The sequence below is a fragment of the Zophobas morio genome, unplaced genomic scaffold, assembly GCF_036711695.1.
Source record: "Zophobas morio isolate AGI-343-1 ecotype UQ-CSIRO unplaced genomic scaffold, CSIRO_AGI_Zmor_V1 ptg000031l, whole genome shotgun sequence".
Taxonomy (NCBI): domain Eukaryota; kingdom Metazoa; phylum Arthropoda; class Insecta; order Coleoptera; family Tenebrionidae; genus Zophobas; species Zophobas morio.
The window spans coordinates 3263422-3286411 of record NW_026972136.1 but is presented as its reverse complement, the minus strand read 5'-3'; the positions used below and the strand labels follow the sequence as shown (position 1 = coordinate 3286411).

Sequence of the window (22990 nt, the reverse complement as noted above, 5' to 3'; positions counted from 1 at the left end):
AGTGTCTTTTTTATGATGTTTTTGCTTACTTTTGTTTGTCAACTTATATCGTGGGTTTATTGTCACTTTTTTTACATTTATTGTCCTCTTTTTTCTGGCTTTTTGTTTCCTATTCATTCGCCTTTTTTGTCACCGCTTTAATGAGGTTTTTTGTTTTTTTTTTTGTTTTTTTTGTTTTGCTGATTTCCTGTTTTTCGCTTCTTTCCCCTCTTATGTTCCATTGGTTCTCGTCTGTTTACGTATTATTTTGGCGAGTTTTTTGCTTCTTTTTCTGTCCCCCGAATGTTTTTCACGCATTCTTTGTGTTTTTCTTTTGCTTTCTTTTTTTGTTACGTTTTCCTTTCGCCTCTTTTTAATTGTTTTTCATTCAAATCGTTTTTCGTCTTTTTTGTATTTTTTCCCACTTCGTTTCGCTTTTTTTGTCGTGTTTTTATGTTTTTTTTTTTGTCATTTTTGTCGTTTTTTGACTTTCTCTCTTGTGGCGTTTTTTGTCTGCTTTTATTTGTTTCAATTTTGAAATCCATTATTAGTGGCATTTTATTTCTACATTTTTGGTCGCAGCTTTGTTGTGCTTTTTGTTGATTTTTACGTAGATTTTTTTACCGCTTTTCTTGTTATTTTCTTCAACATTTTTTATTGTTTTTTGTGTCTTTTTTGTCTTCTTTCTGTTCGCTTTTTTGTTGCCGTTTTGTTGAAGTTTTTGTCGTTCTTTTGTAGTTTTTTTGTTGATTTTTGTCACTTTTTTTGTTGGTTTCCTGGTTTCCTTTTCCTACTTCGTTTTATTAGCATTTTTTGATGTTTTCGTATTTTAAAAGTCGTAAAATAGTAAAAAATAATTGGATTTTTACCTTTTTTTCACTTTTTGTTCTCTTTTTTTCCGTCTTGTGTACGCATTTTTGTCCATTTTGTGTCTACTTTTATTCATCATTTGTTTATATTTTGTGGGCTTTTTCATTGCCATTTTTTGTCACTATTTTGAAACCCTTTTATTATTTTTCTCTCGTGTTGTTGTCTTTTTTATTGCTTTTTTGTCCCCGTTTTTTCGCCGCTTTTTTTGTTTTTTTATTCCTCTTTCCTGGTGTTCTTTCTTCCGACACGTTTTTTTTGTCGCATTGTTGTTTTTAGTCATTTTTTCCACTTTTTCCTCCTTTGTTTTCGCTTCTTCTATGCCTATTTTTGTTGTGTTTTTTTGTTCCTTTTATTTTGATCTCATTCTTTGTAGGCTTTTTTGTTACCTTTTTTGTTGCTTTTTGTTCTCTCTTTGAGACCCATTTATTGTGTCTCCGTTTTTTATCGCATATTGAAACTATGTTTAGGGACAAAAGGGATTTTCTTGTCTTATCGTAGATTTTTTGTGTTACTTTTTTTATCTTTGCGATTTTCTTATGTTTCTTGTCCTCTTTGTGGCGCTTTTTTTTTGTTCTTTTTTTGCCTTTTATTGCTTTTTTTGTCATTTTTTTGTGTCTTAATTTTTTTGTTTTTTTGTCCTTTTTAACAAACTCCCTCTATCACTTTTTGACGCCTCTTTTTTTAGTCATATTTGTTGTGGTATTTGTTGTAGCTTTCTTTTTTTCGCTATTTTGGAACCCCTCGTTTGTGGAAGAAAGGTTTTTTTGTCTCTTTTAGAGCATTTTCTTTTTTTTTTTGTTGCTTTCTATTTCATACCATTTTTTCGTCGGTTTTTTGTCAGTTTTTTGTCTTTTTTCTGTTCGCTTTTTTGTTGCCGTTTTATTGAAGTTTTATCGTTTTTTTGTTGTTTTTTCTTAATTTTTGTCACATTTTTTTGTTGCTTTTCTGGTTTCCTTTTCCTACTTCGTTTTATTAGCATTTTTTTATGTTTTCGTATTTTAAAAGTCGTAAAATGGTAAAAAAAATGTGTTTTTACCTGTTTTTCACTTCTTTGTCCTCATTTTTTCCGTCTTATGTACGCATTTTTCTACCTTTTTATGTGTCTACTTTTATTCATTATTTATTTATATTTTGTGGGCTTTTTTTACTTTCTTGGATTACTTTTGTGTTAGGTTTTTCTATTTTTTTTTGTTTTGTTTTGTGGTCCCTATTTTTTCTCATTTTTTGTTTTAGTATCCTTTTTGTTGCTTTTTTCTCTATTTGAGACTCATTCATTGTGTCCGTTTTTTATCGATATATTAAAACTATTTTTAGGGGCAAATGGGATTTTCTTGTCTTATCGTAAATTTTTGTCACTTTTTGTGTTACTCTTATTTTTTTTTTCTTTGTAATTTCCTTATGTTTTTTTTGTCCTCTTTGTGGTGCTTTTCTGTGTGTGTGTTTTTTTAATTCACCTTTTTTTGTTGCCGTTTTATTGACGTTCTTTATCGGATTGCTGTTTTTTGAGTTTAATTTTTCTCGCTTTCTTTGTTTCTTTTACGATACGTTTTTTTTTGTCACTTTTTTTATCTTTTTTTAAAGTCATTTTTCGCTTTTTTCTCCTTTTTGTTCCATTGATTTTCGTCTGTTTACCCCATTATTTTGTTGCGTTTTTTTGCCTCTTTTTGTGTCTCCCGATTGTTTTTTGGACTTCTTTGTGGGATTTTTGTTACGTTTTTCTTTCACCTCTTTTTAATTGTTTTTCAATCAAATCGCTTTTCGTCCTTTTTGTATTTTTTCCCACTATTTGTTTTTTTTTTTATTTTTATGGTCTGTTTTTGTAATTTTTTGTCGTTTTTTGGCTTTTTTTTGAGGCGTTCTTTGTCTGCTTTTATTTGTTTCAATTATGAAACATATTTTTTAGGGTAATTTTTTTCTACATTTTTGCTGTGATTTTTGTTGTTTTATCGTCGATTTTTTTATCGCTTTCCTTGTCATTTTTTGTAACATTTTTTATTGTGTTTTGTCTTTTTTGTGTATTCTTTTTGTTCCCTCTTTTTGTCGCCGTTTTATGAAGTTTTTGTCACTTTTTGTTGTTTTTTGTTACTTTTTTTGTCACATTTTGTTTATTGCTTCCCTGGTTTTCTTTTCCTACTTCGTTTTATTAGCATTTTTTTGTGTTTTTAGTCGTATTTTAAAAGTCGTAAAGTTTACTTTTGTGTTAGGTTTTTCCATTTTTCTCCCTTTTTTGTTTTAATACCCTTTAAGTGTCTTTTTTTCGTTTTTACTTCCCGAGTCTAAGCGAAGGAAGTATTGTAATCGAGTCCGTCGGCTGACTCAATACTTTTACGTTTTCTCGACCTTTCATGACTCCTACAAGACGAGAAATAGGTCCCCCGTTTCCGTCTGTCTGTCTGTCCGTCTGTCCGTCTGACCGTTTGTCCGTCTGTCCGTCTGTTCGTCTGTTCGTCTGTTCGTCTGTTCGTCTGTCTGCCGTCACGGATTTTTATTAAACAGATGATCTCCGAAAATACTGGGCCGATTGTTGTCAAATTTTGTATTTAGGACTATATTAGGAATATCATGTAGATGGAAAACGCTAACCAAAATTTCGTTAATCATTCCCACCACTAATGCGATGACGTCACTTCAAAATTGTACATAGCAAAGGGGTTTTAAATTGTATAAAATAACTTAGTCTTAAACATGTAGTGTATGACTCCGAATAGAGTTTTTACCCAAAATGTCCAGATTTTTGGAAAAAAAATCAAAATTATAAAACAACATTTTGCAATTTAATTTTGAATCTGCTAAACCGAATGCTTTGATATCTTGCTGATGTTTTAAGGTTATAAAGAGCATAATAAATTTTTAGTCAAAATATATTTGCTTATCCCCTCAAAAAAATTCATGACGTCAGCTCAAAAGCCGAATAAATCCTGTCTAAAATGTACAAAATTTGGTGAGTCTATACTTGCGATTTTTCATTCCACATATATTTTTTGGATTTGCGTATACAGGCTGACTCAAAAAAAATTATCATTGTGTTTAAGGAGCGAGGGAAGTTCTGTCGAAACACCTTTCGGTCAATTTTTTTTGTCATATTTCTGTCGTAATTTTTTTTAATTGCTATTTTTTGTCACTAGTTTGAAAATCTTCTATAATGACATTTTTCTCTCGTGTTGTTGTCCTTTTTGTTGCTTTTTTCTTCCCTTTTTATAGGCGGTTTTTTGTCGCTCTTTTTGTTTTTTTTTCTCTTTTCTAGTGTTTTTGTTCCCGACACGTTTTTTTGTCGGATTGTTCTTGTTGTTTTTGGTTATATTCTTGATCACCTCTTCCTCCTTGTTTCCGCTTCTTCTATGCCTTTTTTGTCGTGTTTTTTTTGGTTTCATTCTTTGTGGGTTTTTTTGTTACTTTTTTTGTTGCTTTTTGTTCTCTCGTTGGGACTCATTTATTGTGTGTCCGTTTTTTATCGCTATATTAAAACTATTTTTAGGGACAAAAGGGATTTTCTTGTCTTATCGTAGTTTTTATGTGTTACTTTTTTTCTTTGGGATTTTCTTAGATTTTTTTCGTCCTCTTTGTGGCGCTTTTCTGTGTGTTTTTTTTATTTAGCTTTTTGTTGCTGTTTTATTGACGTTCTTTGTCGTTTTTTTTTATTGCTGTTTTTTGAGTTTATTTTTTTATCGCTTCTTTAGTTTTTTCTACACGTTTTCTTGTAACATTTTTTGGTCCTTTCTTTGTGTCTCAAATTTTTTGTTTTTTTTTTTTCGTTTTTAACAAACTCCTATCACTTTTTGACGCCTCTATTTTTAGTCATATTTGTTGTGGGTTTCTTTGTGTGACCTTTTTTTCGCTATTTTGAAACCCCTCGTTTTTGGAGAAAAGGTTTTTTTTGTCTCTTTTAGAGCATTTTCTTTTTTTGTTGCTTTCTATTTTATACCATTTTATCGTCGGTTTTTTGACTGTTTTTTGTCTCTTTTCTGTTCGCTTTTTTGTTGCCGTTTTATTGAAATTTTTGTCGTTTTTTTGTTGTTTTTTTGTTGATTTTTGTCACATTTTTTGTTGCTTTCTTGATTTCCTTTTCCTACTTCGTTTTATTAGCATTTTTTTGTTTTCGTCGTAAAATGGTTAAAAAAATGTTTTTTTTTTAACCTTTTATTCACTTCTTTGTTCTCTTTTTTTCCGTCCTGTGTACGCATTTTTGTCCCCTTTTTTGTGTCTACTTTTATTCATTACTTGTTTATATTTTGTGGGCTTTTTTTACTTTCCTGGTTTACTTTTGTATTAGGTTTTTTCCATTTTTCTCCCTTTTTTTGTTTTATTACCCGTGTTTTAAGTGTCTTTTTTCGTTTTTTTTTGTCGTTTTTCTGTCCTACTTGTGTGGCCTTTTTCATTGCCATTTTTTGTCACTATTTTAAAACCTTTCTATTATTTTTCTCTCGTGTTGTCCTTTTTATTGCTTTTTTGTCCCCGTTTTATACGCGGTTTTTCGCCGCTTTTTTTGTTTTTTTGCCTCTTCCTGGTGCTCTTTTTTCTGACACTTTTTTTTGTCGCATTGTTGTTTTCAGTCATTTTTTTTATCACTTTTTCCTGCTGTCTTTTCGCTTCTTCTATGCCTATTTTTGTCGTGTTTTTTTGTTCCTTTTATTTTGGTCTCATTCTTTGTAGGCTTTTTGTTGCTTTTTGTTCTCTCTTTGAGACTCATTTATTGTGTGTCCGTTTTTTATCGCTGTATTAAAATTATTTTTAGGGACAAAAGGGATTTTCTTGTCTTATCGTAGATTTTTTGTGTTACTTTTTTTTTCTTTGCGATTTTGTTATGTTTTTTTGTCCTCTTTGGGGTGCCTTTGTATGTGTATTTTTTTCATTTAGCTTTTTTGTTGCTGTTTTATTGACGTTCTTTGTCGGTTTTTTTTGTTGCTGTTTTTTGAGTTTATTTTTTATCGCTTCTTTAGTTTCTTTTTCGACACGTTTTCTTGTATAATTTTTTTTGTCTTTTTTTTGTCGTTTTTCGCTTTTTTGTTCTTTTTGTGTCTTAATTCTTTCGTTTTTTTGTCGTTTTTAATTCTTTTTCTGTCACTTTTTGACGCCTCTTTTTTTAGTCACATTTGTTGTGGCTTTCTTTTTGTGACCTTTTTTGTCGCTAATTTGAAACCCTTCATTTGTGGAAGAAATGTTTTTTTGTCTCTTTTGTAGCATTTTCTTTTCTTTTTGTTGCTTTTATTTCATACCATTTTATCGTCGGTTTTTTGACTGTTTTTTGTCTTTTTTTGTTTTTATTTTTAGTCATTTTCATTATGTTTTTTTTGTGAATTTTTTGTGGTGTTTTTTGTGCCTTTTTTGTTCGCCATTATTGTTCGTTTTACTGCCGCTTTTGCAGGCTTTTTTTCTTGTTTTCTTGTTGCCTTTTTTTATTTTTTTGTGACGCATTTTTTGTATTCCTTTTTTATCACGTTTTTTGCAGTTTTTTTGGGCTTTTTGTTGCCATTTTTTTGTTTCTTCTTCAGTCGTTTTTCTTGCCTTTCCTAAAAATGTTTCTTTTTCTTGATTTAACAATCAGTACTTTACACAGTAAAAAAATATGAAATTTCCAATATCAAATTTTAGAATTTATACCGGGTCTCTACAAAATGGCGGATTAACTCTTTAGTAGGTTATGTACGGGAGTTTCAGGAATCCCAGAAAAATAATAAAAAAATTCTTTATGATGTAGATTACGAAAGAAACATAATTTTATCGTAATGTTTCCAAATTTTTTTGTAAAAGTTTGTCGTCAGTACATAAAACTGATTTTAGCAATGACATATCCTCTACGAAAGGAGAGGGTGGGTGGGCGGGGCTAGGAGCTGCCAAGATAAGACTGATTTTGGCAAATGACATACCCTCCAAGAAAAGAGAGGGTGGGTGGGGGGGGCTAGTACCTGCTAAGATAAGGCTGATTTTGGCAAATAACATATTCTCTCAGAAAAGAGAGGGTGGGTGGGCGGGGCTAGTACCTGGTAAGATAAGACTGATTTTAGCAAATGACGTATTAAGAAATTTAATTAAATTATTATAAGAAAAGACACTAGAGGGTCCAAAGCACTTTCAAATTCTTTCCAAACAGGAATACCTAGAACCTCAAGATTGTTTTAAATTAAAAAAAAAAACGGAGTCTCAAAATTAACTCAAAAACAGGTCAGGTCAGAATTTTCCAAAAATAGAACACCAAAGTCCCCCAAAATTGTTTTAAATAATTTACAAAAAAAAATCTATGGGCTCCCAAAATAATACACCATAGGTTCATAAGAGTCTCCTTAAGGGAAGTTTGAGTTAAATAATTTTCTGCTACACACTTTAAAAACATACTCTATTCTACTTAAAAAGAAAAAGTTGCTGTCATTTTCGGAAAACCAACGCTAAAAGTTGTGCACTTTTACTTTTTAAAATAACTGAAGCATTAAAGTAAAACAGGTGAACAGAAACTGTATTTCAGTTTTTTCGAATAAAACTATTTTATTGATTAAAATTATGTATAATTATTTCTGTAATTTTACAAATTTCTAATCCAGCTGGACCGACATAACATTGTCTGAAAATTCCGTACTATATTATAAAAAATTGAATTAGAGCTCAGCCTGCCATATTTCCACCCGAACTTGCTTAATAACAGTAGACGTATTATAAAGTGGCGTTAATTTCGCTACAACTTCCCCGAACTATAAGCTCTAGTTACATTGAGTACAACCGAACCGTAATTTAATATCGCGCATAATAGTTTCCAGCAACCGCCACCACGACACAGAACACAAAACGCCTTCTTTCCCCGTTTAGGCCGGCGTTAATTATTTCGATCATGTTCCAACAACTTTGATAGCTTTCTGAATTGTAAGTCATAGAGGAAGCCCAGGGTCGTCGACTTTCGTATCAAACTTTTGACAAGTTGAAATTGGCGTGCGTTTGATACACCCCAGCCGATAGATTATGTACAACAAGTTGTTCAAGTTTGCGGCCGAGTCTGAAAGAAAACTTCGGCTAATGGTCTCCGGTACACCTACTGCACCCGGACGGAGGATTCGGGACGGTTTATGGTCCTTTGCGGTTTGGCCGGCTTGCTGGTGATAATCGTTTCGACAATAAGATAAAGGACTCGGGGTGTAATGGCACCGCAGATGATAGTAAAGCGTGGGATGGGGTGGGAAAATCGGGGAATGATTATTTTTGTAGGGGCATTAGCCAGAATGGGATGCAGACAAAGTTAATTTCGTTATGTCCGAGAACTAGAAACGATTCGGAATTTCTCCATATGCTTGAGTTATGTAAATAACTAATTTATTCGGGAGGATAAAGCTGCGAGTCGATGCATAACTATTTTTAAATGTAATCTGCTTAAATGACACAAAGTGAAAATTTGCACGGACTGAAATAATTGAAGTTATGTTTCGAAGTCGGATGAAGCAGAGGAATTGTTAATTAAAATGAGAGCAGCTTGTTCCCTTTTGTGTTCGTTTTTACATCGATGCAAAATTGTTTCATTTGGAAATGTTGAACTGAAAATACACTGATTATTCTAGTCAACAAAAACAATTTGTCTTCCTTTTCAAATAAACAAGCAGGGTTTTAATTTTGTTAATAGATTCTGTCTGTCCAACGCCTACTTCCATGTTTACTCGACGTTTAATGACCCCTAGAAAATAAAAAATAAGTCCTATGTTTCCGTGCGTCCGTCGTTTGTCTCCGGTAAATACATACTATTTAAATTTTATAAAGTAACATACTCATGTACTTACGGTTTATGAATCCGCCTTGATTTTTAACTCTAGACATTCAGACTTTCTTATTTTTACTTATTTTAAAATTTTTTGTCATTATTTGCATCAAATTAGGTTTAATTGAATATAAGAACGAAATTAAAATTAACTTTGAACGATAGGTAATTTTTATTTTTATTTATTTTTATTTTTTTTTATTTTATTGGTTAACGTTACCCAACAGGCCGGAGGCCCAATTACAGGGTAACGGGGGACATACACAACACCCAGAGCAGGGCGGGAATCGAACCCACGACCCAAGGTGTGGCAGGCAAGCGCGATGCTACCTAACCCACCCGGGTTTTGAACGAAAAAAGTCGAAATTTCGTAAATGGGAAATTTTGAAAAATTGGGTTTACCAAAAAATTGCCTAAAAATTCACAAAAAAATTGTGAGATCTAGATCTCAACGTACTGATTCTGAAAATATTGTGTGTTTCTGGTCCCCGAACAAGATTTGAGAAATATTCGGTATTGAAAATAAGTTAAAAAAAATACTCAAAATTGATGAAAATTGTTAAACGATTCTGGAAAAATGTTTTTGAAAAAATGAGACCGAAAGTTACTTCCGGAGCTCGAAAACTACAAAAAAATTCTTTAAGACTTTGAAAGTGGTGGAAAAAGAGGTAGAATTTTTTATAATTTGGGAGTATTGCAAAATTGGACTTACGAAAAAATTATCCCAAAATGGAAAAAAAATGAGAACTCGTGAAATTGCTGATCGAAATATTGCAAAATGAAAAAATTGAAACAATTTAGTAAAAATTGAATTGTATTAAAAAATGTAATCCTAGATTCTAATATTTATCGATATAAAATCCAACTTCCGTTCTTCAGACCCAATAAGAATGAATGATCAAAACGGAATAGAGATGGGTGGGCGGGGACATTTTTTACTCTGTTTACTTTATTTTCTTACAGAGTATGTGATTTGCCAACATTAGTCTTATCTTAGCAAATACTCAGCCCGCCCACCCGCCCTCTATTTTCCCAGAAGCTATGTGATTTGCCAAAATCAGTCTTATGTTAGCAAGTACTAATAAAAAAAAACTGAACATTGCAAACCGAAAAATGGAAGAAACGAAAAACTGAAAAATAATAAATCAAAAACTCGTAAAAATGAAATTGCATTAAAATAATGTAATTCTAGATTCTATTATTTATCAATATAAAGTCCAAATTCCGCTCTTCAGAGCCAATAATAATCAATAATCAAAACGGAATAGGGTGGGTGGGCGGGGCCACTTCTTACTTTCTTTTTGAAAACCAATTAAAAAACATAACTAAAAATTAAGAGGCTTTGAAAACAGCATAGAAAATTTCGAAGAAATCAGGCCGAAAATATCCTTGAAAAACTAAAACTACAAAAAATATCTTTAGGTCATTTCCGAAAGTTGGAATATAGAAAAATTGAGTTCATGAAACATTCTGATTACTGATTATGCATATTTATGATTCCGGAACAATATTTTAGAAAATTTACTATTAAATATCAATAAAAAAAAATATATTGAAAATTTGAGATTTGAAAAAGTTGCTTAAAAATCCTGAAAAAATTCTGGGACATAAATCTGGATTTGCTCATTCGGAAAACATTGCGTGCTTGTGGTTCCAGAGCAAAATTTTAAAAAGAATCCACGTGAAAAAAATTTTTTTTAATACTAAAACTTGCAAGATGTATTTCATTATGCCCTTCTGGAAAATTGGTAACAGTTTTCAAGAAATGAGACCAGAAATAGCTACTAAAGGTCGAATTCCACAAAAAATCTGTTTCGATAATTTTTGAAAGTGGTCGAATAAAGTCGAAATCTTCCTAAAACAGAAATTTTTAAAAGTTGAGCTTTCCAATACTTTGCTTAAAAATCCACAATAAATTCTAGGATATAAATTTCGACGTGCTGATTTGGAAAAAACTGTGTAATCATGTCCGCGTGACAAAATTTTTCGAATAATCTGTCCGAAAAACATTTTTTTTATCCAAAAAATTGGCACTTTTCATTCAGCGATACTAAAAAAAATATTTTTGAAAAATGAAACCGAAGGTAAATTTTGAATGTCCAAACGTACAAAAAAATCTCCTTAGGTCATTTGCAGGGTGGTCGAAAATGTCGAAAGTCTGGTAAAGACGAAATTTGGAAAAATGAGTTGATATAAAAATTGCTTAAAATTTTTGAAATAACCGGTCTGAAAAATAATTTTCGAAATCCAAATAATTGACATATTTTATTGAAAGGTTGTGAAAAATGGGGGCCTAAGACTAATTTTTTATGGTAAAATTTACAAAAAAAATATCTTTAGGTAATTTTCGAAAATGACAACTTTTGAAAACTAAGTTTATGAATAAGTTGATTAAAAATACACAAAGAATTTTAGGAAATCTACAACAAATTCTAGGGTGTAGATCTCGACGTACTGATTCTGAAAATACTGTGTGTTTATGGTCCCGGGAAAAGATTTGAGAAATATTCGGTATTGAAAATAAGTTTTAGAAAAATACTAAAAACTAAAGAAATTTATTAGACGATTTTGGAAAATGATAGGAGCTTTCGAAGAAATGAAGCCGAAAGTTAAGCTCTAGAGGTCAAAAACTACAAAAAATGTCTGTAAGACTTTGAAAGTAGTGGAAAAGAAGTCGAAATTTTTATAATTGGTGAGTATTGAAAAATTGAACTTATGAAAAAATTGTTTTAAAATGGAAATAATAGAGAACGCGTGAAATTGCTGATTGAAAAATTGCATAATCAAATAATTGAAGCAATTTAGTAAAAATTAAATCGTATTAAAAATATGTAATCCGAGATTCTATTATTTATCAATATAAAATCCAACTTCCACTCTTTAGAGCCAATAAGAATGAATAACCAAAACAGAATAGGGATGAGTGGGCGGAGCCACTTTTTACTTTGTTTTAAATCTTAGACTCCACAACTTGTCAAAATAAGTCAGTGAAATAGAGAAAAGAGGTGGGCGGAGCTGAATTTAGCTTTTTCTAACGAATCTTATAAGCAAGCAGTAGTCCCGCTATGACTACTCCTAATATTGTCCAGTCTTATCTTAACAAGTACTAGTCCCGCCCACCTCCCTGTATTTTCTTAGAGAGTATGTCATTTGCCAAAATTAGTCTTATCTTAGCAAAGACTAGGCCCGCCCACCCGCCCTCTATGTTTTTAGAAGCTATGTGATTTGCCAAAATTAGTCTTATCTTAGCAAGTACTAATGAAAAAAACCCTGAAAATTGCAAATCGAAAAATGGAAGAAACGAACAACTGAAAAAGTAAAAATTAAGAACTCGTGAAATTCCTGATCCCAAAAATAGCAAAATCTAATAATTGAAACAATTTGGTAAAAATTAAATTGTATTAAAAAAAATGTAATCCTAGAGTCTGTTATTCATCAATATAAAACCCAACTTCCGTTCTTCAGAGCCAATAAGAATGGAAGATCAAAACGGAATATGGGTGGTGGGCGGGGTCACTTTTTATTTTGTTTTAAATCTTAAATTCTACAATTTGTCAAAATAAGTCAGTAAAAGAGAAAAAAGGGGTGGGCGGCGCTGAATTTAGCTTTTTTTTGACGAGTCTAAAGTCTAAAGTCTAAGCAAGCAATAGCCCTGCCCACATACCCTTCATTTCAATGACTACTCTTAATATTGTTCAGTCTTATCTTAGCAAATACTCGGCCCGCCCACCCGCCCTCTATTTTTCCAGAAGCTATGTGATTTGCCAAAATCAGTCTTATGTTAGCAAGTACTAATAAAGAAAAACTGAAAATTGCAAATCGAAAAATGGAAGAAACGAAAAACTAAAAATTGAGAACTCGTGAAACTGCTGATCGAAAATTTGCAAAATATAATAACTGAAACAATTTAGTAAAAATTAAATTGTATTAAAAAAATGTAATCCTAGATTCTATTATTTATCAATATGAAATCCAACTTCCGCTTTTCACAGCCAATAGAAATGAATGATCAATACGCAGGAGGGGTGGGTGGGCGGGGTAACATTTTACTTTGTTTTAATTCTTAGATTCTACAACTTGTAAAAATAAGTCAGTGAAATGGAAAAAAGGGGTGGGCGGGGCTGAATTTAGCTTTATTCTGACGAGTCTTATAAGCAAGCAGCAGCCCCGCCCAATTACTCCCTCTTCTTTTCAATGACTATTCTTAATATTGTTCAATCTTATCTTAGCAAATACTAGAACCGCCCACCCGCCCTGTATTTTGTTAGAGAGTATGTGATTTGCCAAACTAGTCTTATCTTAGCAAATACTGAGCCCGCCCACCCGCCCTCTATTTTTCTAGAAGCTATGTGATTTTCCAAAATCAGTGTTATCTTAGCAAGTACTAATAAAAAAAACTGAAAATTGCAAATCGAAAAACGGAAGAAACGAAAAACTAAAAAATTAAAAATCGAGAACTCGTGAAATTGCTGACCGAAAAATTGCAAAATCTAATAATTGAAACAATTTAGTAAAAATTAAATTGTATTAAAAAAATGTAATCCTAGATTCTATTATTTATCAATATGAAATCCAACTTCTGCTTTTCACAGCCACTAGTATTGAATGATCAAAACGCAGGAGGGGTGGGTGGGCGGGGTCACATTTTACTTTGTTTTAAATCTTAGATTCTACAACTAGTCAAAATAAGTCAGTGAAATGGAAAAAAGAGGTGGGCGGGGCTGACTTTAGCTTTGTTCTGACGAGTCTTATAAGCAAGCAGTAACCGCACCCACCTACCCCCTCCTAATTTCAATGACTACTCTTAATATTGTTCAGTCTTATCTTAGCAAGTACTAGCCCCGCCCACCTCCCTGTATTTTCTTTTCTTCATTTGCCAAAATAAGTCTTATCTTAGCAAATACTGGCCCCGCCCACCCGCCCTCAATTTTTCTGGAAGCCATGTGATTCGCCAAAATTAGTCTTATCTTAGCAAATATTTACTAAATATTGCGCGTTTTTGGTTCCGGAGTAAGATTTCAGAAATATTCTACTTATTTGAAAACCAATAAAAAAAAAATAACTAAAAATTAGTAAGTCTCGAAAACATGATAGAAGTTTTCGAAGAAATCAAGCCGAAAATAGTTCTTGGAAAGATAAATCTACAAAAAAATCGCTTTAGGTAATTTCCGAAAGAGGTCAAAGAAGGTCGCAATTTTCGGGAATGTTCATGAAACATTTTGATTACTGATTATTATTATTATATATTTATGGTTCCGGAGCAAGATTTTAGAAAATTTTCTTATTAAATATTTATAAAAAAAAAATCTAAAAATTGACTTATTTCATTAGACGATTCTGGAAGAATGGTAGGACTTTACGAAGAAATGAGGCGGAAAGTAATTTCGGGAGGTCGAATTTGCAAAAATATCGCTTCAATTAAATTCTTGAAGGTGGTCAAAGAAGGTCGAAATTTTCGTGCCGGAGAGTATTGAAAATTTGAGCTTTTTAAAAAGTTGCTTAAAAATCCTGAAAAAATTCTGGGATATAAATCTCGCTTTGGTGATTTTGAAAACATTGTGTAGCAATTTTTTTTTACACTAAAACTAACTTGCAATATTTCATTATACCCTTCTGGAAAATTGGTAGCAGTTTCCAAGAAATGAGACCAGAAATAGCTATTGAAGGTCGAATTTAACAAAAAATCTCTTTGGATAATTTTCGAAAGTGGCCGAATAAAGTCGAAATTTTCGTAAAGCAGAAATTTTGAAAAGTTGAGCTTTTGGAAACTTTGCTTAAAAATCCACAAAATATTCTAGGATATAAAGTTTGACGTGCTGATTCGGAAAAAAATGCGTATTCGTGTCCCCGAGACAAAATTTTTGGAATAATCTGTCGGAAAAACATTTTTTTTATAGAAAAAATTGACACCTTTCATTGAACGATTCTAAAAAAAAAATGTTTTCAAAGAAATGAAACCGAAGGTAAATTTTGGATGTTCAAATGTATAAAAAAAAACTCCTTGGGTGATTTTCAAGGTGGTCGAAAAGGTCGAAATTCTGGGAAATTTTGAAAAAATGAGTTGATGTAAAAATTGATAAAAATTTTTGAAATAATCATAAATTGTCATATTTCATTGTGAGATTCTGAAAAAATGGTTTTTGAAGAAATGAGGCCCAAGGCAAGTTGAAATTTACAAAAAAAAATCTCCTTTGATAATTTTCGAAGGTAGTCTCGAAGAAGGTCGAAATTTTCGTAAGGGACAAATTTTGAAAAATTGAGTTTATGAAAAAGTTGCTTAAAAATCCACAAAAAATTGTAGAATATAAATTGCGACGTGCTGATTCGGAAAAATTGCGTATTCATGTCTCCGAGACAAAATTTTTGGAATAATCTGTCGGAAAAACATTTTTTTTTATACAAAAAATTGACACCTTTCATTGACCGATTTAAAAAAAATGTTTTCAAAGAAATGAAACCAAAGGTAAATTTTGGATGTTCAAATGTATAAAAAAATCTCTTTGGGTAATTTTCAAGGTGGTCGAAACGGTCGAAATTCTGGGAAATTTTTAAAAAATGAATTGATATAAAAATTGATTAAAATTTTTGAAATAGTCATAAATTGCCATATTTCATTGAGAGATCCTGAAAAAATGGTTTTTGAAGAAATGAGACCCAAGGCAGGTCGAAATTTACAAAAAAAATTTCCTTTGATAATTTTCGAAGGTAGTCTCGAAGAAGGTCGAAATTTTAGTAAGGGACAAATTTTGAAAAACTGAGTTTATGAAAAAGTTGCTTAAAAATCCTCAAAAAATTCTAGGATATAAATTACGACGTGCTGATTCGGAAAAAAATGCGTATTTATGTCCCCGAGACAAAATTTTTGGAATAATCTGTCGAAAAAACATTTCTTTTTTTTTATACAAAAAATTGACACCTTTCATGGAGCGATTCTAAAAACAATGTTTACAAAGTAATGAAACCGAAGGTAAATTTTGGATGTTCAAATGTATAAAAAAAATCTCCTTGTAATTTTCAAGGTGGCCGAAAATATCGAAATTCTGGAAAATTTTGAAAAAATGAGTTGATATAAAAATTGATTAAAATTTTTGGAATAATCATAAATTGTCATATTTCATTGGGAGATTCTGAAAAAATGGTTTTTGAAGAAATGAGGCTCAAGGCAAGTTGAAATTTACAAAAAAAATCTCCTTTGATAACTTTCGAAGGTAGTCTCGAAGAAGGTCGAAATTTTCGTAAGGGACAAATTTTGAAAAGTTGACTTTATGAGAAAGTTGCTTAAAAATCTACAAAAAATTTTAGAAAATCCACAAGTTCTAGAATGTAGATGTCGACATACTGATTCTGAAAATATTGCGGGTTTAGGGTACCTGGACAAAATTTGAGAAATATTCGGTTTAAAAATAATTTTTTTAAAGAAAAAGAAAGAAGAAAGAAAACACCGTTGAAAAAAAAATGTTATAAATTAAATTTTCGAAAGGTATCAGAACGAAAAATTGTAGATCTAGATGCAGCAAACAACGAGAAAAAAAAATTGAAAAATTAAATAATATCCAGAAATAAAAATAAATAAATTGACCGAATTTTAAAACGAACTCGTAATTTTGTGAATATCGCACACTTTAACATTTTCAAATCAAAATTAACTTATGTCGGGTTCGTACTCACTAATCACTAATCAGTTCAAGGAACCACTTTCCCAAAGCCGTCCTTTTCGACCCCACACTGAACTCATTTTCCGGCGACTTTTTGAGAGGTGCACCCTCGACACACCTCCGCACCATCCAATTACCCGAAGTGCTTCCCTCGCCCGAATCAAAGTCGAATTCCGAAATTTCTGTCTGAATTCGTAATTGTTTCGTCGCAATGAGGCGGATACAGGGATGCGGCGGTCGTCGACTTTCATGTAAATTTCCTCCGCTCTCAAGAAATCAAAGACCTCTCTTCAGCCGACGTTTCGTAGGTGTGTGTCATCCGTAATAAAATTAATTCAAGATCGATTGTTGCAGCGTCTGCGGAATCCAGCACTTTCAAAGGGCAGGCCATCGACACCTCAACCTCTTCCAAGCTACGTATTACGTTGTGGTTACGTTCTCCACGGTCGGATACGGGGACTTCGTGCCGGACATCTGGCCGTCGCAGCTGTACATGGTCATCATGATCTGCGTTGCGCTTATCGTGCTACCGACGCAGGTATTTATGTGTTATTAGTTATTATTAAGTTGCAGTAAGGTAGTTATTTCCAACCTTATGAAAAAGAAAAAAGTTTTTAAGAGAATTATTAGATTTAATTTAGAAGTATTTTGACTAGAGTGCCTTGACGTGCTATGTCGTTTTTAAGAGTGTGGATACACCGAGATGCTTTCGCCTTATAAAAAAAAAATAACACTCAGAGTCTCCAAGATTCTTTCATCTTTTAGAAAAAAAATAACACTTGTGGTCCCACCACTATTTCAGCTACTCAAAAAAAAAACACTAGACGACATCGAGATTTCTTCACCTTTTAGAAAAAAAATAACACTTGGAGTCCCCGAGATTGTCAGCTCTTCAAAAAAAAAAAAATACCACAGGACCCCGAGATTGTTTTACTTTTATAAAAAAATATAACAGTTGGAGTCTCGAGATTATTTCATCTTCTACGAAAAAAAAAACAGCAGAGAAGACTGAGATTTCTTCATATTTTGTCAAAAAATAACACTTATAGCCCCAAGATTCTTTCGCGGTTTAGAAAAAAAAATAACACTTGGATATCTCCATGATTTTTACATCTGTTAAAACCCTCTGGATTTTTTTAAATTCTCAAATACCACACTATGGGACTCCAAGATACTTTAGCTTTGTAAAAAAAAAATAACATTTAGAGCCTCCGAGATCTTTTCATCTTTTAGAAAAAGTAAACATTTGGAACCCCCAGAATTTTTTTAGTTTATAAAAAAAAAATTAGGGAATCCCAAGAATGATTCTTTCTTCTTTTGGAAAAAAATAACACTTGGGGTCCCGGAGATTCTTTCGCCTATTAGAAAAAAAATACACTGCCCTCCCTTCGAGATTCTTGCGATCTTCTAGAAAAAAATAACACTGCCCGTTCGACATAAAAAATATCACTAGGAACCCTTTCGGCTATTTAGAAAAAATTACACTTGAAGCCCCCGAAATTGTTTCGCTTTTTATAAAAAATAATACTTCGAGCTCCCAAAATTCTATTAGCTTCTAAAAAAAAAAATCACTAGGGAACCCCGAGATTCTTTCACCTTTCAGCAAAAAATAGCACTTAGAGCCTACCAGCTTCTCAAAAAAACACCACCGAGATCATTTCACTTTTTACAATAAAATAATTCTAGGAGTTTTCGAAAATTCTTTCTTATTTTCCAAAAAATACACTGGGGGACCTCGAGATTCTTTAGACTTTTAGCAAAAAAAATAACACTCGGGGTCCACGAGATTCTTCAGCTTTAAAAAAAAAATAACACAGAGCCCCCGAGATCTTTTAAGCTTGTCAAAAAAAAATTAATAACAATAGGAACGCTTTCGCGTATTCAGAAAAAATAACACAAGAAGCCCCCGAAAATTATTCATTTTTTAGAAAAATCGAAATGCTGAAAAATCCAAAAATCGATATATTCAAAAATCCAAAACATTTGGGAAATCGAAAAATCGAAAAATCATATAATCGAGAAATCGAAAAATCAAAAATCCAAAAAAAAACGAAAAATTGAAGAATCAAAAATCGATAAATGGAAAAATTCTAAAATCGAAAATTCAAAAAATGGAGAAAATCAAAAATCGAACAATCGAAATGTCGAGAAATCGAGAAATCGAAAAGTCGAAGAACCGAAAAAATCCAAAAATAAAAAAATCAAATTCCGATAAAGGGAAATCCAAAAACCCAAAAATCTATAAGTCGAAAAATACAAAATTCGAAAAATTCAAAAATCGGAAAGGGCAAAAATCCAAACCTGAAAAATTGTCGAAACGAAAAGTCATAGAATCCAAAAATCAAAAATCCGAAATCGATAAATCGAAAAATCGAAAGATGTAGAAATCCGAAAATCTGGAAATACAAAAATCTGAAAACCAAAAAGTTGAAAAAATAAAATTAAAAAATGGGGAAGTGGAAAAGTGGAAGATTCGAAAAATTGAAAAGTCGAAAAATCCAAAAACTGAAACTTCGAAAAAGTGAAAAATCCAAAAGCGAAGAAGTCGGAAAATCGGGAAGTCGAAATGCAGAAATTGACAAATTGAAAACTTACAAATTCGGAATATCAAGAAACTGAAAAATCAAGAAATCAAATATCCAAAAACGAAAATTCAAGAAATCGAAAAGTCGAAAAATCAAACAATCGAGAAATCGAAAATTCGAAAAATCTAAAAATCCAAAAATCGAAATATCCAAAATTCAAATATCTAGAAGTCGGAAAATCCAAAAATCGATATATTCTAAAATCCAAAACTTTTGAAAAATAGAAAAATCGAAAAATCAGAAAATGGAGAAATTAAAAAATCAGAAGTCCAAAAATCGAAAACTTGAAAATTCGAAAAATGTAGAAAACCAAAAATCGAACAAACGAAAAGTTGAGAAATCGAGGAATCGGAAAGTCGAGAAATCGAGGAATCGTAAAGTCGAAAAATCGAATAAATCCAAAAATCAAGAAAAAAACGAAATTCCGATAAAGTGAAATCAAAAAACCAAAAAATCGTTAAGTCGAAAAAATACTAAATTAGAAAAATTCAAAAATCGGAAAGGGGTAAAACCAAACCTGAAAAATCAAAAATCCTAAATCGATAAATCGAAAAATCGAAAGATGTAGAAATCCGAAAATTTGGAAATTCAAAAATCTGAAAACCAAAAAGTTGAAAAAATAAAATTAAAAAATGGGGAAGTGGAAAAGTGGAAGAATCGAAAAATAGAAAAGTCGAAAAATCGAAAAACTAAAAATTCGAAAAATTGAAAAATCGAAAAGGGAAGAAGTCGGAAAATCGGGAAGTCGAATTGCAGAAATTCTCAAATTGAAAACTTACATAGTCGGAACATCAAGAAACTGAAAAGCAAAAATCGAACAAACGAAACGTAGAGAAATCGAAAATTCAAAAGTCGAAAAATTAAAAAATTCAAAAATAAAAAAAAAATTCAATAAAGAGAAATGCAAAAACCAAGAAATCGTTAAGTCGAAAAAATAGAAAATTCGAAAAATTCAAAAATCGGAAAGGGCAAAAATCCAAACCCTTAAAAATTATAGTAACGAAAATTCATAGAATCCAAAAATCAAAAATCCTAAATCGATAAATCGAAAAATCGAAAGATGTAGAAATCCGAAAATCTGTAAATTCAAAAATCTGGAAACCAAAAAGTTGAAAAAATAAAATTAAGAAATGGGGAAGTGGAAAAGTGGAAGAATCGAAAAATAGAAAAGTCGAAAAATCGAAAAACTAAAAATTCGAAAAATTGAAAAATTGAAAAGTGAAGTCGGAAAATCGGGAAGTCGAAATGCAGAAATTGACAAATTGAAAACTTACATAGTCGGAACGTCAAGAAACTGAAAAATCAAGAAGACAAAATTTCCAAAAACGGAAAATTCGAGAAATCTAAAAATGCAGAAATCGAAATGTCCAAAATTCACAGATCTAGAAGTCGAAAAATCCAAAAATCGGTATATTCCAAAATCCAAAACTTTTGAGAAATAGAAAAATCGAAAAATCAGAAAATGGGGAAATCGAAAAATCAAAAATCCAAAATTCGAAAAATCGGAAGAACGAAAAGTCCAAAAATCCGAAAATCGAAAAGTCGAAGAATCCAAAAATGGAAAATTCGAAAATTCGTAAAATGTGGGAAATCAAAAATCGAACAAAGGAAACATCGAGAAATCGAAAATCCCCAAGTTGAAAAATCAAAAATTCCAAAAATCAAAAAGCATTTCAATAAAAAGAAATCCAAAAACCTAAAAATCGTCAAATCGTAAAAATACAAAATTCGAAAAATTCAAAAATCGGAAAGGGGAAAAATCCAAACCTGAAAAATTGTACGAACGAAAAGTCGTAGAATCCAAAAATCAAAAATCCAAAAAGTGATACATCGAAAAATTCAAAAATCGAAATAAAGTGTAGAAATCCGAAAATCGGGAAATAAAAAAATCTGGAAACCAAAAAGTCGAAAAAGTAAAAATTCAAGTTGGGAAATGGAAAAGTAGAAGAGTTAAAAAATTGGAAAGTCGAAAAATCGAGAAATCGAAAATCCATAAAATCGAGAAATCCAAAAATCGAAAAATGTAGAAGATCAAAAATCGAACAATCGAAAAATCGAGAAATCGGGAATCGTAAAGTCGGATAGTCGAAAATATAAAAAAAAAACAAATTCCACTAAAGAGAAATCCAAAAACCAAAACATTGTAAGTTGAAAAAAATACAAAAATCGGAAAGTGGAAAAATCCAAACCTGAAGAATTGTAGAAATCCGAAACTCGGGAAATAGAAAAATCTAGAAAACAAAAAGTCTAAAAGTAAAAATCCAAAACGGGAAGTGGAAAAGTGGAGCAGACAAAAATTGGAAAGTGAAAACATCGAGAAATCGAATCCAAAAAATCGGAAAGTCGAAAAACTACAAAGTTGAAAAAATTCAAAAATCGGAAGGAAAACTGTAGAAACGAAAAGTCGTAGAATCCAAAATCAAAAATCCAGAATTGATAAATCGAAAGAATTAGAAATCCAAAAACCGGAAAATATAAAAATCTGAAAACCAAAAAGTTGCAAAATAAAACTAAAAAATGGGGAAGTGGAAAAGTGGAAGAGTCGAAAAATAGAAAAGTCGAAAAATCCAAAAACTGAAACTTCGAAAAATTGAAAAATCGAAAAGTGAAAAAGTCGGAAAATCGGGAAGTCGAAATGCAGAAACTGACAAATTGAAAACTTACAAAATCGGAACATCATGTAACTGAAAAATAAAGAAATTAAAATTTCGAATAAAACGAAAATTCGAGAAATCGAAAAGTCGAAAAATCAAACAATTGGGAAATCGAAAATTCGCAAAATCTAAAAACCCAAAAATCGAAATATCCAAAATTCAAATACCTAGGAGTCGAAAAATCCAAAAATCGATATATTCTAAAATTCAAAACTTTTGAGAAATAGAAAAATAGTAATATAAGAATAATAAGAACGAAAAGTGCAAAAATCCGAAAAGCGAAAAGTCGAAGAATCCAAAATCAAAAAATCGAAAAATCTAAAAATGGAAAACTCAAAAATTCGTAAAATGTAGGAAATCAAAAATCGAACAAAGGAAACGTCGAGAAATCGAAAATCCCTAAGTTGAAAAATCTAAAAATTCCAAAAATCAATAAAAAGAAATCCAAAAACCTAAAAAATCGTCAAATCGTAAAAATACAAAATTCGAAGAATTCAAAAATCGGAAAGGGGAAAAATCCAAACCTGAAAAATTGTAGGAACGAAAAGTCGTAGAATCAAAAAATCGAAAACTTGAAATGTAAAAATTCAAACCGGGAAGTGGAAAAGTGGAAAAGTGTAAGATTCGAAAATTCGAAAAATGTAGAAAACTACAAATCGAACAATGAAAAAGTCGAGAAATCGGGAAATCCTAACCTCGAATAGTCGAAAAAATTCAAAAATAAAAAAACGAAATCCCAATGAAGAGAAATCCAAAAACCAAAAAATCGTTAAGTCGAAAATATACATACAAAATTCGAAAAATTCAAAAATTTGAAAACTGGAAAAATCCAAACCTGAAAAATTGTAGCAACGAAAAGTCGTAGAATCCGGAAATCGATAAATCGAAAAATTTACAAATGGAAAAATCGAAAAATTTTTCGGTAAATAGAAAAATCTGAAAACCAAAAAGTTGAAAAAGTAAAAAATCAAAAATCGTGAAGTGGAAAACAGTCGAAAAATTGGAAAGTCGAAAAATCGAGGAACCGATAATCCAAAAAATCGAGAAATCAAAAAATCGAAACGCCGAAAAGTCCAAAAATCAAAATATTCAACCAAAAATCTAGAACTCAAAAAATCCAAACATCGTTATATTCAAAAATCCAAAAACTCGAAAAATCGAAAGAACGAAAATTATAAAAATCTAAAAATCAAAAAGTCGAAAAATCCAAACTCGATCAATCGGAAAATCCAAAAATTGAAAACTCGAAAATTCGAAAAATGTAGAAAACCAAAAATCAAGCAAAGGAAAAGTCGAGAAATCGAAAACAAAAAGTCGAAAAATCGAAAAATTTCAAAAATCAAAAAAAAGCGAAACTTCAATAAAGACAAATCTAAAATCCAAAAAATCGTTAATTAATCCGAAAATCGGGAAAGAGAAAAGTCTGGGAACCAAAAAGTAGAAAAAGTAAAAATTCGAAAATTCAAAAATCGCAAAGTGGAAAAATCCAAACCTGAAAAATTGTAGGAACGAACAAAC

General features: G+C 31.2%; 1 protein-coding gene across 1 annotated transcript in view; it reads left to right on the top strand.

Moving 5' to 3' along the window:
• The window catches only part of LOC135139545 (potassium channel subfamily T member 1), a 238221-nt gene that overhangs the window by 106322 nt on the left and 108909 nt on the right, over positions 1-22990 (top strand). Inside the window, exon 9 of the mRNA XM_064069828.1 lies at positions 16588-16771. Within this exon, the coding sequence (XP_063925898.1) occupies positions 16588-16771 (184 nt within the window). The remainder of the gene's footprint in view (positions 1-16587; positions 16772-22990) is intronic.